Source organism: Amphiprion ocellaris, chromosome 6 (genome assembly GCF_022539595.1).
Source record: "Amphiprion ocellaris isolate individual 3 ecotype Okinawa chromosome 6, ASM2253959v1, whole genome shotgun sequence".
Classification (NCBI taxonomy): Eukaryota; Metazoa; Chordata; class Actinopteri; family Pomacentridae; genus Amphiprion; species Amphiprion ocellaris.
In genome coordinates, this window is record NC_072771.1 from 9,125,185 (window position 1) to 9,138,436 (window position 13,252).

Sequence of the window (13,252 nt, forward strand, 5' to 3'; positions counted from 1 at the left end):
AATCTGTAAGTCGGCACTGTAGTGAAGAGGTTGTACAGTAACTACTGATGCATAATGTGCAGTTTAGTGGACTGATGATTGCTTGTGTTTTCTTGTCTAAATCTTAAAAAGCATTGCAGAATGAAATATAACGCTTCTGTGCTGATGTTGTGAAATGTCATTGTTTGCATGTATATATACATATCGACTGCAGAAGTTTCGGCTGTGAAGCTTTTCAAAAAATAATGCCATTAATAGTTTTTATTCATCATTTAACGTCATACAAAGTGCAGTAAAGAGAAAATATATCATTTTTTAGTGTGACCATCCCGTGTCGTTAAAACAGCACCAATTCTCCTTGGTACACTTGCACAGTTTTTCAAGCTACTTGGCAGGTAGGTTGTTCAGCATCCTGAAGATAATGCCACAGTTCTTCTGTGGATTCAGGCTGTTTCAATGTCTGCTGTCTCTCCATGTAATCCCACACTGACTCCATGACATTGAGATCTGGAATCTCTACCGTGCTTTCCTGTTGCCTGCAGACATACTTGTAGCTTTCCAGTCCTTTGGTGAACAAACAGCCTTTGGTTAGTAAACGACTTCCAAAGGCAACTAAAGAGCTTCACATTCTCAGACAAGAAAGAAATGACAGCAGTCAGTTTTTCTTGTTTAATAATGACCCCTTTAAGCAGGTAAAAGCCCACTAGTGCCATGATGTCACCAAAAATAAGACTGCTGTTAGCTGTGAAAGGAGTGAAAAAGGAATTATTTTTGACACGATAGATTACAACTCAATTATCACAAAACTCATGAGTCTGGTAAAACCACATGCCAACATACAGTCAGGGAAACATCCATAAGTGTGAATATTATGCACATTTTGATTCATCCAAAGTCCGTAAAAAATACAAGATCGTCTGCAAATCATAAAACATGGAGTGGACCCAAGAAAAAACAAATATTATACTGATCTGAGAGGTGCTTTTAGTATCACAGTGATGGTAGTGCTGTCGTTGTCAGGGAATATTAGAGTTTATGTCACTTTCTGACTGTTAGAATGTAGATTACTTTCACCGGAGTTGGAGCCATTATTGTTGATGTTGTTATTATACATTGTGTCCAGTTTGTTGGCAGACTCCACAACATAATATATTAAAACACAACAGAGAGCACTTTGTAGAAAGAGACCAAATATACAGTGTCAAAACAAGTTGATAGAAGGGAGGCATTGTCAGGACAGAAACCATGCTCGTACATTCCTTCTGACATCATTCTGTCTGACATCAGCTGCTCACATGTCCACTCCCTCCACTTTCCAGGATGCATTTCACTAAATCCTGTGTTATTGCGAAATAAAGCACACACCAGTCCATAGCTGCTTCGATATCCAAAATAACATCTTGCCACAGAAAAATAGACTGTATCACAATACCATCATTGCAGCATGCTCTCAATGCAGGTCTGGTTTGATACAGTTACGAAGGCCCAATCCGGTTACATGAGGGCCTTTGGCAGGGAGCTCATACATCCAACTGAAAGTAACCTGTGTTGTCAGGTTTCATCAATGATATGTTCTTTCTCAAACAAAGGTAGCTAACCTACTGTATCCATCAGTCAGTTACACATATACAGTCTGAAAATAAAAGAATAAGGAACATTCCTCAATCCAGAGACAATTCCTGCTGCTGCTGGGTCTCTTCCTGCAGCCTGGGCGTTGCAGGTCACATAACCTGATCTAAACCACCTCAGTCCCACCTGGGGGAAGAAATTTGAGGCTGAAATACTAAACTACTGGTCCTATGTCCCATTTTGAGTTTTGGTCCTTTTTAGGGTAGAATCTGCAGGTCCGTCCTCCCTCCAGGCTTCAGAGGTCAGAAAAGTGGATCAGGTTTCCCCCCTCTGTGACTCCTGTCATCTCCCCACTGCCGAACTGGTTCATTTCAACAGAGTGTGTCTGTGTTAAAAGAGAGCTGCACCTGCCAAACGCACACCAACACACACACAAACACGTGCACACGCGCACACACACACACGAGGATAAAGTATAAAAAGGGTGACTTTTTACCATCATTACCACTTTATATGTCACTGTAAATCTAATAATCATACTTTTGCCAAGTCTAACAAAATTCCCCAGCTGATGTCAATGTCATTATCAAGGGTTTAAAATAACATAACCAACAGTGTTAGAACTGAGGAGGTAGCACTATAAATACATTGGAGCGCTAAGGATGCTAAGAAGTTGCATAATGAAATCTAGAATCGGTTATATTTGGCTTGACCCATGCTAGGAAGTGAAAGTCAGGATTACTGCTTACCTCTTTGGCTGTATTTTGATTGCCACAGCAATTTTCCTTTTCTGAATGTTAAACTCTTAATGCACAGTAGCCAGCACACTATATTTACTTTTTCTATTCAGAACATTTACCCTTATCCAGCAGCTGAAACATCATGTCTGATCATCTGACAAGAACTATTTGTTGAAAGACTAATGCCATTCTTTTGTTACTGTGTAACTGTTTTTGTTGAAGTTGAACAAGTGGAGAGTCCAACTTTGAAGGAAACTGCAACAATACATCAACCCTTATCAATGCTGCACATGGAGGAAAAAGAATTAATTGAAAGATATACAGTCTTCGCTGTCAGACTGCAGGCTTACTTGTTGTTCCTAGAATCTCTAAAAGTAGAATGGGAGGCAGAGCTTTCAGTTATCAGGCACCTCTCCTGTGGAACCAGCTCCCAGTTTGGATTCTGGAGGCAGACACCCTATTTTTCAGACCAAGCCTCAAACCTTCCTTTTTGACAAAGCTTATAGTTAGGGCTGACTCGGGTGACCCTGAGGGGGTCAGTTGGAGTCTGCATGTACGGGGCACAACTGATTTCTTCTTTGACGTCCCTTAGTTCTGCTGCTATAGGCCTAGGCTGCTGGGGGACCTCTCTGGATGCACTGAGCCCTTTTCTCATTACCTGTGTATTTACTATATATGCCATTATCGCATTACATTCACTCTGTTTCTCCCTGTGTCCTTTCTCCGAGTGTCCCTGGTCCCAGAGCTGTGGTTGCTGTCTCACCAACTGGCCTAACCTCCATCATGTCCACTGTGGGATGCTGCTGCTGACCTTCCTCCAGCCCATTGCTTCCAGCTGTCCATTTCCACCAGTCTACTCTGCATCATCCTCATTATACTTGATATTTTCATCTACATACTGCTTGAATCTTACTACCAGCTATATATGGAATATATTTAATGCCAGAGCCATACACCATAACAGTAAACTTATGAATCAGTTTCAATGTTAGCTTGTACTTTGTACGTATCATCTATCTTATCATGCATGTATATAATTGTGTTATATGTTCCTTTTTCTCCACCGTCCTCTTCTCCTGTCCTTCTCCGTCCCCCACCCCCTCTACCTCTTCTGTCCCTCTCAACCCAGCCGGCCAGCAGCAGATGGGTCCCCTGATATGAGCCAGGTTCTGCTCAAGGTTTCTTCTCGTTAAAAGGGAGTTTCTTCTTGCCATTGTCACCTTAGGGCTTGCTCTGGGGATTCACGCATATGGGTTTTGTAAAGTCTCTTGAGACAATTTTAATTGTAATTGGCGTTATATATATATATATATAATTGAATTGAATATGCACTTATTGGAAGGATATTACAATTATATAAAAGCGGGCCTTACTGTTGACACATTGGGAAGCCACTGTGACCAACTTCCTTCCAAGACATAAACTTGAGGGCATAAGTTAAAAGTAAATCTCTCCACATCATATAAAATGAAGACGGGTGGAGCTCTTTTACATCATTAAAACTAATTTAATTTGCTTTAATTGAAAGACATTTTAGAAAAACCTCTAAAAATGCAGCGGACACTTCTGCAGAACCATAAATCAGTGTTTCACAAAGCCCAGGGCTTAGTTTGCATCTGGACCAACCAGCAAGTCAATTCTGACACACCCCATACCTCACTAAATATATAGATTTAACCTTTTGAGTAAGAAGTTGGAGAGCACACTATCATAAAGAAACTGAGAAAATGGTAAGGTGACCTTCACAGCTCTTTCACAGGACGTCTGTACCGCCTCAACAGAATCTCCACAGCACCTTAATTGCTCCCCTACAGGACCTTCACAGCAGGACCTCCACAGGACTACAGCACCCACTATTCTCTATATTTTGATAGGGTGTTTCTCCACATCCCCTCCACAGGACCTCCAGGTTTACAGAAGAATCAAATCAGATTTCTTCTTGCTAAATTGTCTCCAGGATGGAGAGTTTGTCATCCACTCATCTCTGCAGATCCTGTCCCATTCTTCCTGTGTTACAGTAAAATCATTCTTTGCTTCCCTCCTTTCTTTAATATTCAAGACATTAGCAGGAAAACGTAACTTATTAATTCGTTTTTGATAAATAGCATCTTCATAGTCTTTTTGAAAAATATCAAGGATTTCTTTTCCAATTATGGCATCTTCCCTTGGAAATGTCTACTCAATAAAAACAACAATAACGTGTATTGAATAAAAATGGAAATTCCTGAGGAGTTTGAAATTGCATTTTCACTCAATAACCTGGAAAGATTTTTGTCAAGGTTTTACAAGCCGTAACCAGAATCCACTTTATATGGACCACAGCGGTTGTGCACTGTTGGACCATGTCTACATATTATCTGTGTCAGGACACTGTGTTTAAGGGTTAAAGTTTTTTTTTCTTCTTTATATGTAGAATATATGCCTCTATTATGTGTAAAAGGGATATCAACCTCCTGAAGATTTTGACTGCTGCAAATAAACTACTGCAACACGCTGGCCTGAGAGAATCTCCTGCTTAACTTTCAAATAGTTAACTTTCTGTTAACTGTCAGCCCTGACTTACAGAGAGACTGGGCTGGAAAATACCAGAATAAATGTGACAGGACGAGTGTTTAACGCTATTTTCTCTACCTTTCCTTTTTGCTGCAGTAATAATGGGCTGCTTTATCAGTGTGCATCTTTACCTGTAACCTCTTCAGCAGACAAAAAAAAAAACAAACAAAAAAAAACAAGCAAAAACAAAACAAAAAACCCAGATGTTATCCACGAACCCTTTCCTCTTCAAAGCTGATGAGTCCTTCATCATCGTCACTCTCCAGTTCTGCTGGCGCCTCACTGATCAGAGCATTGAGCTCCGTGTTGGCTGGTCGAGACTTCAGCAGGTTCAGGATGCGCTGCAGAGGGGACTGTCCACCACTGGGCGGCGACGCCTCCTGCTGCTCCAGGTTGTCGCTCTGCTTCTTGGCAAAATTTACAAACACCTGGGCAAAAAAAAGGTGGTTCATTTCAATGACTTTATTTTGCCTCAGTGAAGTCCTGCATGTCATTGAATCACTGTGTTACATGTTGACTTACGTTGTCCAGAGTAGTCTGACTGACAGAGTAATCCTCAATGCCCAGCACCTCGACCACTTGCTCCATCTTACTGAAGACCTGAGCTAGTGAGATCCGCTCGGACTTCAGCTGGTACTGAACCTTGGTGTGGTGACGCTCCTACAAGTGTAACAGCAGGTAGCTTATTGTTTAAACAAATTGATACGCATTTAGTTGTAGGGTTAAAACAGATCTTTGAATACAGCCGGTCTCAGCTGTCTGTTGCTGTTGGTGCAAATGAAGCTAATGTTGGTGCTGAGTAAAGGCCAGTTTACACGACAACGGTTTTAGGATGAAACACAAAGGTTTTGTTACGCTTCGGTCTCCCGTTTACACAGAAACAGCATTTTAGATGACCTAAAACGGTAAATTTAGATTTTTTCTGAAACGCAACAGCCACCATCTTCATGTGAACGAGTAGCCAGAGTTTTCAGTGAGAACACTGACGTCACGCTCTGCTTTGTGCATTACACTTCATTCTAGTTGCCGCGAACGAACCGGATGACAACAGGAACAATGGCGGACTACCATGTTAGGCTTGTGCTGCTGAGTTGACTGAATTTATTGAATCTTCTTCAGCAAAATGTGCATTTGTTGCATCATTACTGCAATCTGTGAGGACACATTAAATATATACGTCAGATAATCAGTCCTCCTCTACATCAGCAGCTGTACTTCTTCTGTAATGATGTGTCATACACAAAATATGCGGCTCTAAGAGCCGACGCATTGTAGTGAATCAGAAGAGCCAACTCCCATCAAGTGAGAACGGACTCCCAACATTAACACTGTCCTCGCAGAAACCACGTTACTTTATTCTAGGTTTAAGAAGCTCGCCTTCAGTGACAACAGAGGTGTTGACAAGACACTTCAGAGACTAGGTGCAGCAGCAGCAAAATGTACCGCAGCAGCCAGACACCTCCACCATTAGAGGGCCACAACTTCTGCTGTGTGGAGGTTCTTTAATGAAAGAGCTACAGGAGATGCTGCAAGGAGAAATTCTACAGCTGATGCTGTAATGGAGGTGAGATCGGATCTTGAGGAGCTCCTCATCTAGCAGATGATCCTCTGAACTGGTGGCAGGCCAAGGGTTCAGTCTTCCCCCGCCTGGTGAAGGTGATGGAGGGGAGACTGTGTATTGTGGCAACTTCTGTTCCATCTGAAAGAATCTTCTCAAAAACAGAGCACATACTCATCAAAAGAAGAAATCGTATCAGCTCATCCAAGCTCAGGCATATGATTTTTTGGAAAGCCAACCTGCACTGAGGACATTTATACTGTTTGAAAACTGAGTTTGGTTCTGTTTCTATTCTGTGGGTTTGTGTGCAGTGTTTGTTTTTTGTGCAAAAAAAAGTTTGATTAAAATATTAAACAAATCTAAGAATGCCTGCTTTTGTAACAGAACAAATGCACAAAGTGAGACAATTATGAGGCTTCTCATGAAAACACTGAATGCAAAAGGGTTTAACAATCCACAAATCATTCATATTTTCCAAGTTAGGCTAAAATAAGAGGCTACAAATAGTACTACATTAGGAGCCGTTTGGGAGCCGTGCCAAAAGAACCAGCTCTCTGAAAAGAGCTGAACTTCCCAGCACTATTCTTCTGGTCTATGGAGGATCGGTTAGTGGTCACATGGGGTGGCATACACACTACAGCGTTTTCAATCCTTCCAGCGTTCCAATGTCAATGCAGATTTTTTTTCACTCCGTTGTCATGTAAATCCAACAAGGCAAAGGGAATACTTTTTTGTTTTTTGGGTGTAACATTGTCGTGTAAACGGGGCCTAAAACAGCAACAGGCTCTGGCCTCAGGGGCTTCAGTGGTGCAAATGGCAGAGGTAGCTATATTAATAATGTACCTTCAGCACAGCTTCGGGGAAGTTTCTGTTGAAGAATCGAACCACATCCTTCACATAGGAGCTTGTCTTGGTCCTCACTGTGATCATGTAGCCATCTCCAAACCTGACAACATGATTACAGAAACATGAATGTAGAAGCTGAAGTTTATAGATTTGGCAGCCACTAGATTCAGATGAGAAGCATGGAACATATTTCCCATTCAGGCATTTACACACACTACTGCCATATGAGGTGAAGCTTCAGGTTTAGTGTCTTGCCAAAAGATGCTCTTAAACTGCTAACCTTACAGTTAATGGACAACCCATCGAACCACCTGAGCCACAGTTGTGGAAATAACAGCTGTAGCTTTCTAAATTTGACAAAGTTGCTTTATTGAAAGATTGAAGTTAGAGACCAAACTTTATTAATGAATTAAAGTTTAACTGTGAGAATGTGATTTCTGAAACTGATGTGGACGGATCTGCTAAAGACAGTGCCTCATTATGTTGGAGCTACAGCAACACAGTGATGCTACAGAATGAAGTTTATGTCAGCTCAAGGAATTATACCACGCATCATGTCTTTTAAGTATGTAAATATAGTTGAGCGAAATATATCAACTTAAAACTTGATCTCAGTTCTGAAACTTCATCATTGTTACAGAAGCTATCCATGCCCATAAATGAAAATAATCAGTGGGCAAAATTCAACTCATTGAGCAAATTACATAAATTTTAAAAAGGAACTTAGACGTACATAAATGTCGAAAAGTGAATTTATTATTTAAAACTAACATAGATATCAGATTCTTTCTTTTTCATCTAAATGTCTGTATTTTCAGAAAAGGTGATCTTTTCAGTTTGTTGTTGATTTTTGATAGTGACAATAAAAGGTTAAATATAACAAAATTTGCTATTTAAATGGATGGCCAGAAATTGCACAACATCACTCAAAAACAGAACAACAGATCTGGATGAAATTTTCAGGGAAGGTCATAAATGACACAAAGACCAAGTGATTACATTTTGACAGTGATGCGGCTTATAGTCTCGATCCACAGATTTGTTAAGGATTTCCGCATCATTGCGAGATACCGGCACGGTGTCACTGCAACCATGACAACAAGTAAATGCTACATCAGCTGCCTTCTGACGATCACAATTGCGATCCTTCGACAAATCAAACCCTGCAGACTTCTTGGGACTTAAAATTACTGACGGATCTTGGGATCCGTCAGAAATTATACGACTGAGCAGCCTTGGCGGAGTACTGTGTTTTCTGAGTATTTTTCTTGTATATAAATTTCGCTGGGGCTGCACAGTGGTGTAGTGGTTAGCACTTTCGCCTTGCAGCGAGAAGATCCCTGGTTCGCGTCCCGGCTTTCCCGGGATCTTTCTGCATGGAGTTTGCATGTTCTCCCTGTGCATGCGTGGGTTTTCTCCGGGTTCTCCGGCTTCCTCCCACAGTCCAAAAATATGTTGAGGTTAATTGATTACTCTAAATTGTCCATAGGTGTGAATGTGAGAGTGCTTGTTTGTCTATATATGTAGCCCTGTGACAGACTGGCGACCTGTCTAGGGTGTCCCCTGCCTTCGCCCGAGTCAGCTGGGATAGGCTCCAGCACCCCCCCGCGACCCTAGTGAGGATTAAGCGGTGTATAGATAATGGATGGATGGATGGATAAATTTCGCTGACATTCAGTCTGCCCATATTGTATATTAGAAGCTTTAGGATATGTACTAGAATCCGATTACATTTGTTTTGTAGGCATGAGCAGTTTTTGGACACCATCAGTTTGTAATGACAGACTAATCACAGACAGGCCCCTACTTTATTGTCTGTCATACTGTTTAAAACACTGAAGAGTAGATGACTTGTATAAATGACAAAAGGAATGTGGATCATTAGCCTCCTGACCTGTTCTTTAGGTGCTGGATGCTGCCCAGGCATTTAAACCTTCCGTTCACCATAATGCCCAGTCTGGTACACAATGCTTCACACTCCTCCATGCTGCCGAGAACACCATGAAATTATATATTAAATACACTTTCGCAAAAAAATTAAGGGAAAACAAGGCAAAACAGTAAAAAGCTCTCCCAACAGAAGGTGGATGTGAAGACTGAGGAGCCTCACCTGTGTGACGTCAGCACTACAGAGCGTCCTGTCTTGATTATGTCCAGGATCAAATTCCAGAGGAATCTGCGGGCCTTTGGGTCCATTCCAGTGGTTGGCTCATCCTGGAAAACACCACAAAATTCATGCAAAGAGGCAAATTATATTTTATTTATTATACTTCCTTAACTTTAGAAGTCCATATTATGCTTACAGGGTTGTTCTCTTTTGTTCAGTCCGTTATAGTTTTTCTCATGCATATAAACGGTCTGCAATCTTAAAAAGGCCAAATTCCATGCCCAAAGGAGTAATTCTCCCCCACAGAAGACACCCGAAAGGTCTAAGGGTTTCTTGTGTTGTTACTCCGTCAAGGAACGCAGCAGAGTTATGTGACGATCAGCGTATGTTTGTCCTTCTGTTCATCTGTTTGTCTGTGTTCAACATTACTCAAAAACGGGCTAATGGATTTGGATGAAATTTTCAGGGAAGACCAGAAATGACACAAAGACCAAGTGATTAGATTTTGGCAGTGATGCAGCTTATAGTCTGGATGCACAGATTTGTTAGAGATTTCTGTATCACTGCAATATAGCAGCATGGCCTCACTGTAACTATGACGACAAGCGAATGCTATGTCAGCTGCCTGCTGATGATCATATGTTTGCGATCTCACTACAACTCCACTGCTGCGGACTTATCGGGACTTATCCGTCGCAAATGATACAAGGAACAACTGATCAAATTGTGGGGGTTTTCCAAGTCCCATCAATTCCCGCCGTCCGCTACACATTTAGGTCACGCGATTCGGTATCTGTACATAACATACAAATGCATAACACAGGTGACCTGTCCAAGATGACAGGGGACACCCTGGACAGGTCACCAGTCTATCACAGGGCTACATATAGAGACAGACAATCACACTCACATTCACACCTATGGACAACTTAGAATTGTCAGTTAACCTCAGCATGTTTTTGGACTGTCGGAGGAAGCTGGAGTACCTGGAGAAAATCCACGCATGCACAGGGAGAACATGCAAACTCCACGCAGAAAGATCCCAAGCCCAGTCCTGGACGTGAACCGGGGATCTTCTCGCTGTGCTAACCACTGAGCCACTGTGCAGCCCAATTTAGAAAGATTAAATTTAATTTTCTTGTATGTTTTGTGTATGTACTGTACAAGTAAAATCTGACTGATGTCTCTCATGTTTCTCAGAGTGTACTTGTGCAGAAAGTAGCAATAGAAAATCCTCTTACCAGGAAGATGAGCGAGGGGTACCCAATCAGAGCAATGGCAGTGGAAAGCTTGCGTTTGTTTCCTCCACTGTAAGTGCCAGCTGGTTTGTCTGCATACTTGGACAACTCTAGCTTTTCTAATGCCCACTGCACCACCTAGAGGAAATAAAAGGTCAAGTCAACCAGTGATCACAAATTTCACACCCACATACTAGAACAAGACTGAAGGACAGCGAGTGACTTCATTAGGCTTAGAGGGCTTTGGTATTGCAAGATGATTTATTTTAATATAAAATATGGGTTTTTGTTTCATAACTCTATTATCACGTAACTTGAAACTAGTCCAGGTTTGAATGAGTATCATTGAGTTTGTGGGGGTGTGACTATTTTTTGTGGACAAACAAGTCGCCTTAATGTAAATTTTGAAAATGTTATATGAAAACCAGTGAAATTAGTGTAAGGGTATGGTATGTGTTTCAGTTGTGCGTGTGTGTGTGTGTGTGTGTGTGTGTGAGACAGACCCTGTCCTGGTCCTTCCAGGGAATACCGCGGAGGCGAGTGTAGAGCTCCAAATGCTCCCTGGCTGTCAGGTCGTCAAACAGAGCATCAAACTGTGGACAGTAGCCGATGCTCTGCTGCACACGTAACAGGTCCTTCAGAATACTGCACACATACATCATTTGCTTTACGCCAGTAGTGGTCCAGTAGTACACACTCAGGTTAACTGTTTACACAAATATATGTGGAAACTTGAAGACCATTCTAATATGTATTTATACAAATAACTGACCTGAAGGGCAGTGTACTGCTGCCATCATGACAAAAATCCTTAATGTGTTTCCAAATTACTGACACAAACTTATTTCTTATTGTTTTGTTGTTCAACATACCACTTTATTTTTAGAAAGTTGTCACAAAACTGTCTTGGTTAAAAATCTGAAACAAGAAACTTCGCTGTTACAATGAGACAAAGGTCCACATTGCCTGTATTGGCATGTTTCTATTACTCCGCCAAGGAACGCAGAGGAGTTATGTGACGATCGGTGTACGTTTGTCTATGCACAAAATTAATCAAAAACAGAATAACGGATTTGGATTAAATTTTCAGTGAAGGTCAGAAGTAACACAAGGACCACCTCATTAGATTCTGGCAGTGATGTGGCTTACAGTCTGGATCCATTCTGTATCATTGTGAGATAGCGGCACGGCATCACTGTAACTATGACAACAAGTGAACACTACATCAGCTGCCTGCTGACGATCACAATTGTGATCCCACTACAAATCCACCGCTGTGGACTTATCGGGACTTATCCATCCGAAATGACACAGGGATCAACTGATTAAATTGTGGGGGTCTTTCCAAGTCCCATCAATTCCCGCTTCCCGCTAAATATTTAGGTCACGTGATTCAGTATCCATATATAATGTATACATGCAGAACACACACCTGTGCTCAGCGCAAGGCCATTTTTTATTAAAGGTTTCATCTGCTGGAAATGATACAAAGACTGAGCAGCCTTGGCAGAGTACTGTGCTCTCTGAGTTTTGTTTCTGGCCAATGCATTACCTCTGTGTGTATTTTGTATGAGTGTTTGTTGGGCTCAGCAATGACTTGGTACTGGTGAATGCTTGGCTTACTGGACAACAGATGTTAAAGAAACTGGTAAGAATGGTGCAATGTGAACAGAAGCAAAAATAAGCAAACATTCTCTTCTTTTCTGCACTGACTTGTTTCCGTTTATGAAGGCCTCTCCTCCTGTGGTGCACTCGTCTCCTGTCAGCATCTTGAAGGTGGTGGTCTTTCCAGCTCCATTTACTCCCAGCAGTCCAAAGCACTCGCCAGGCCGGACACCCAGACACAGGCGGTCCACTGCCAGGATACGACCCATTTTCCTCGATTTATACACCTGATGGAGAAGCAGATAAACAGTTGATTACAAGGCCACTAGTCATACAAATCAAAATTAAAATGAACATTTTAACTAACAGGTTAATTTGCTGTACTAACATAACTGGACACATAATTAGAAAGCTATTGATGCCTAAATAAGCAGGTGTGTGCAAATTGGTTGCAAATTTTAACAGTACATTCCTGTAAAAAAACAACAACAACAAAATCAACAACACTAAAATCTAACCTTTGTAAGATTTTTGATCTTTAACATATCGTTGTCGGCATCCCCTCGTAGGACTCTTCGTCTCTCACTGGCCACGTCTATATCATCATCATCTATAGGCTGGCAGCTGACTGGTACCCTCCTGGACACACATTTACAATTTATGCAGTTATGTTCCAGCATGCCTTAGTCAGTAATTCCCTACATTTCTTAAAATACCTTTTTGTCAAAGACCAGCATAGTTTACATGTACTGCAAGAAGTGGCAAGTGTATAATGTAAAGGTACAATCTCTCTCTGTATATTTTACAAAAACATTAGTGTTTAATGTATATATGTAAGTGAGCAGCTAAAATGATTCAGACTGTCTCATTTTGCAGTTCTTCTTCTCATATAGTGTATTTTTATCTGTGGAAAATAATCTAACACATATGAGTTGTGAATTTATGTGCTCAAAATACACTATTCACCTGTATCTACATTTTTAAAAAATACAGGCACTTTTTAGATAGTCCCTGAATTCATCTAAATAATTATAAGTTATTTAATATTTTTCAGATT

The 13,252-nt window shown here is 41.2% G+C and overlaps 1 protein-coding gene across 2 annotated transcripts in view; it reads right to left on the reverse strand.

Annotated features, from left to right (window-relative positions):
• Nucleotides 1–225: 225 nt before the first annotated feature.
• abca2 (ATP-binding cassette, sub-family A (ABC1), member 2) overlaps nucleotides 226–13,252 on the reverse strand; it is a 115,721-nt gene continuing 102,694 nt past the window's right edge. For both annotated transcript variants that reach the window (XM_023288000.3, XM_055011050.1), the window contains 10 exons: nucleotides 12,714–12,834; nucleotides 12,304–12,482; nucleotides 11,094–11,235; nucleotides 10,594–10,728; nucleotides 9,356–9,459; nucleotides 9,140–9,232; nucleotides 7,243–7,345; nucleotides 5,364–5,501; nucleotides 5,060–5,269; nucleotides 226–1,955 (listed from right to left, as the gene is read on the reverse strand). In XM_023288000.3, the coding sequence (XP_023143768.2) occupies nucleotides 1,920–1,955; nucleotides 5,060–5,269; nucleotides 5,364–5,501; nucleotides 7,243–7,345; nucleotides 9,140–9,232; nucleotides 9,356–9,459; nucleotides 10,594–10,728; nucleotides 11,094–11,235; nucleotides 12,304–12,482; nucleotides 12,714–12,834 (1,261 nt within the window). In that variant the 3' untranslated portion in view covers nucleotides 226–1,919. The remainder of the gene's footprint in view (nucleotides 1,956–5,059; nucleotides 5,270–5,363; nucleotides 5,502–7,242; nucleotides 7,346–9,139; nucleotides 9,233–9,355; nucleotides 9,460–10,593; nucleotides 10,729–11,093; nucleotides 11,236–12,303; nucleotides 12,483–12,713; nucleotides 12,835–13,252) is intronic.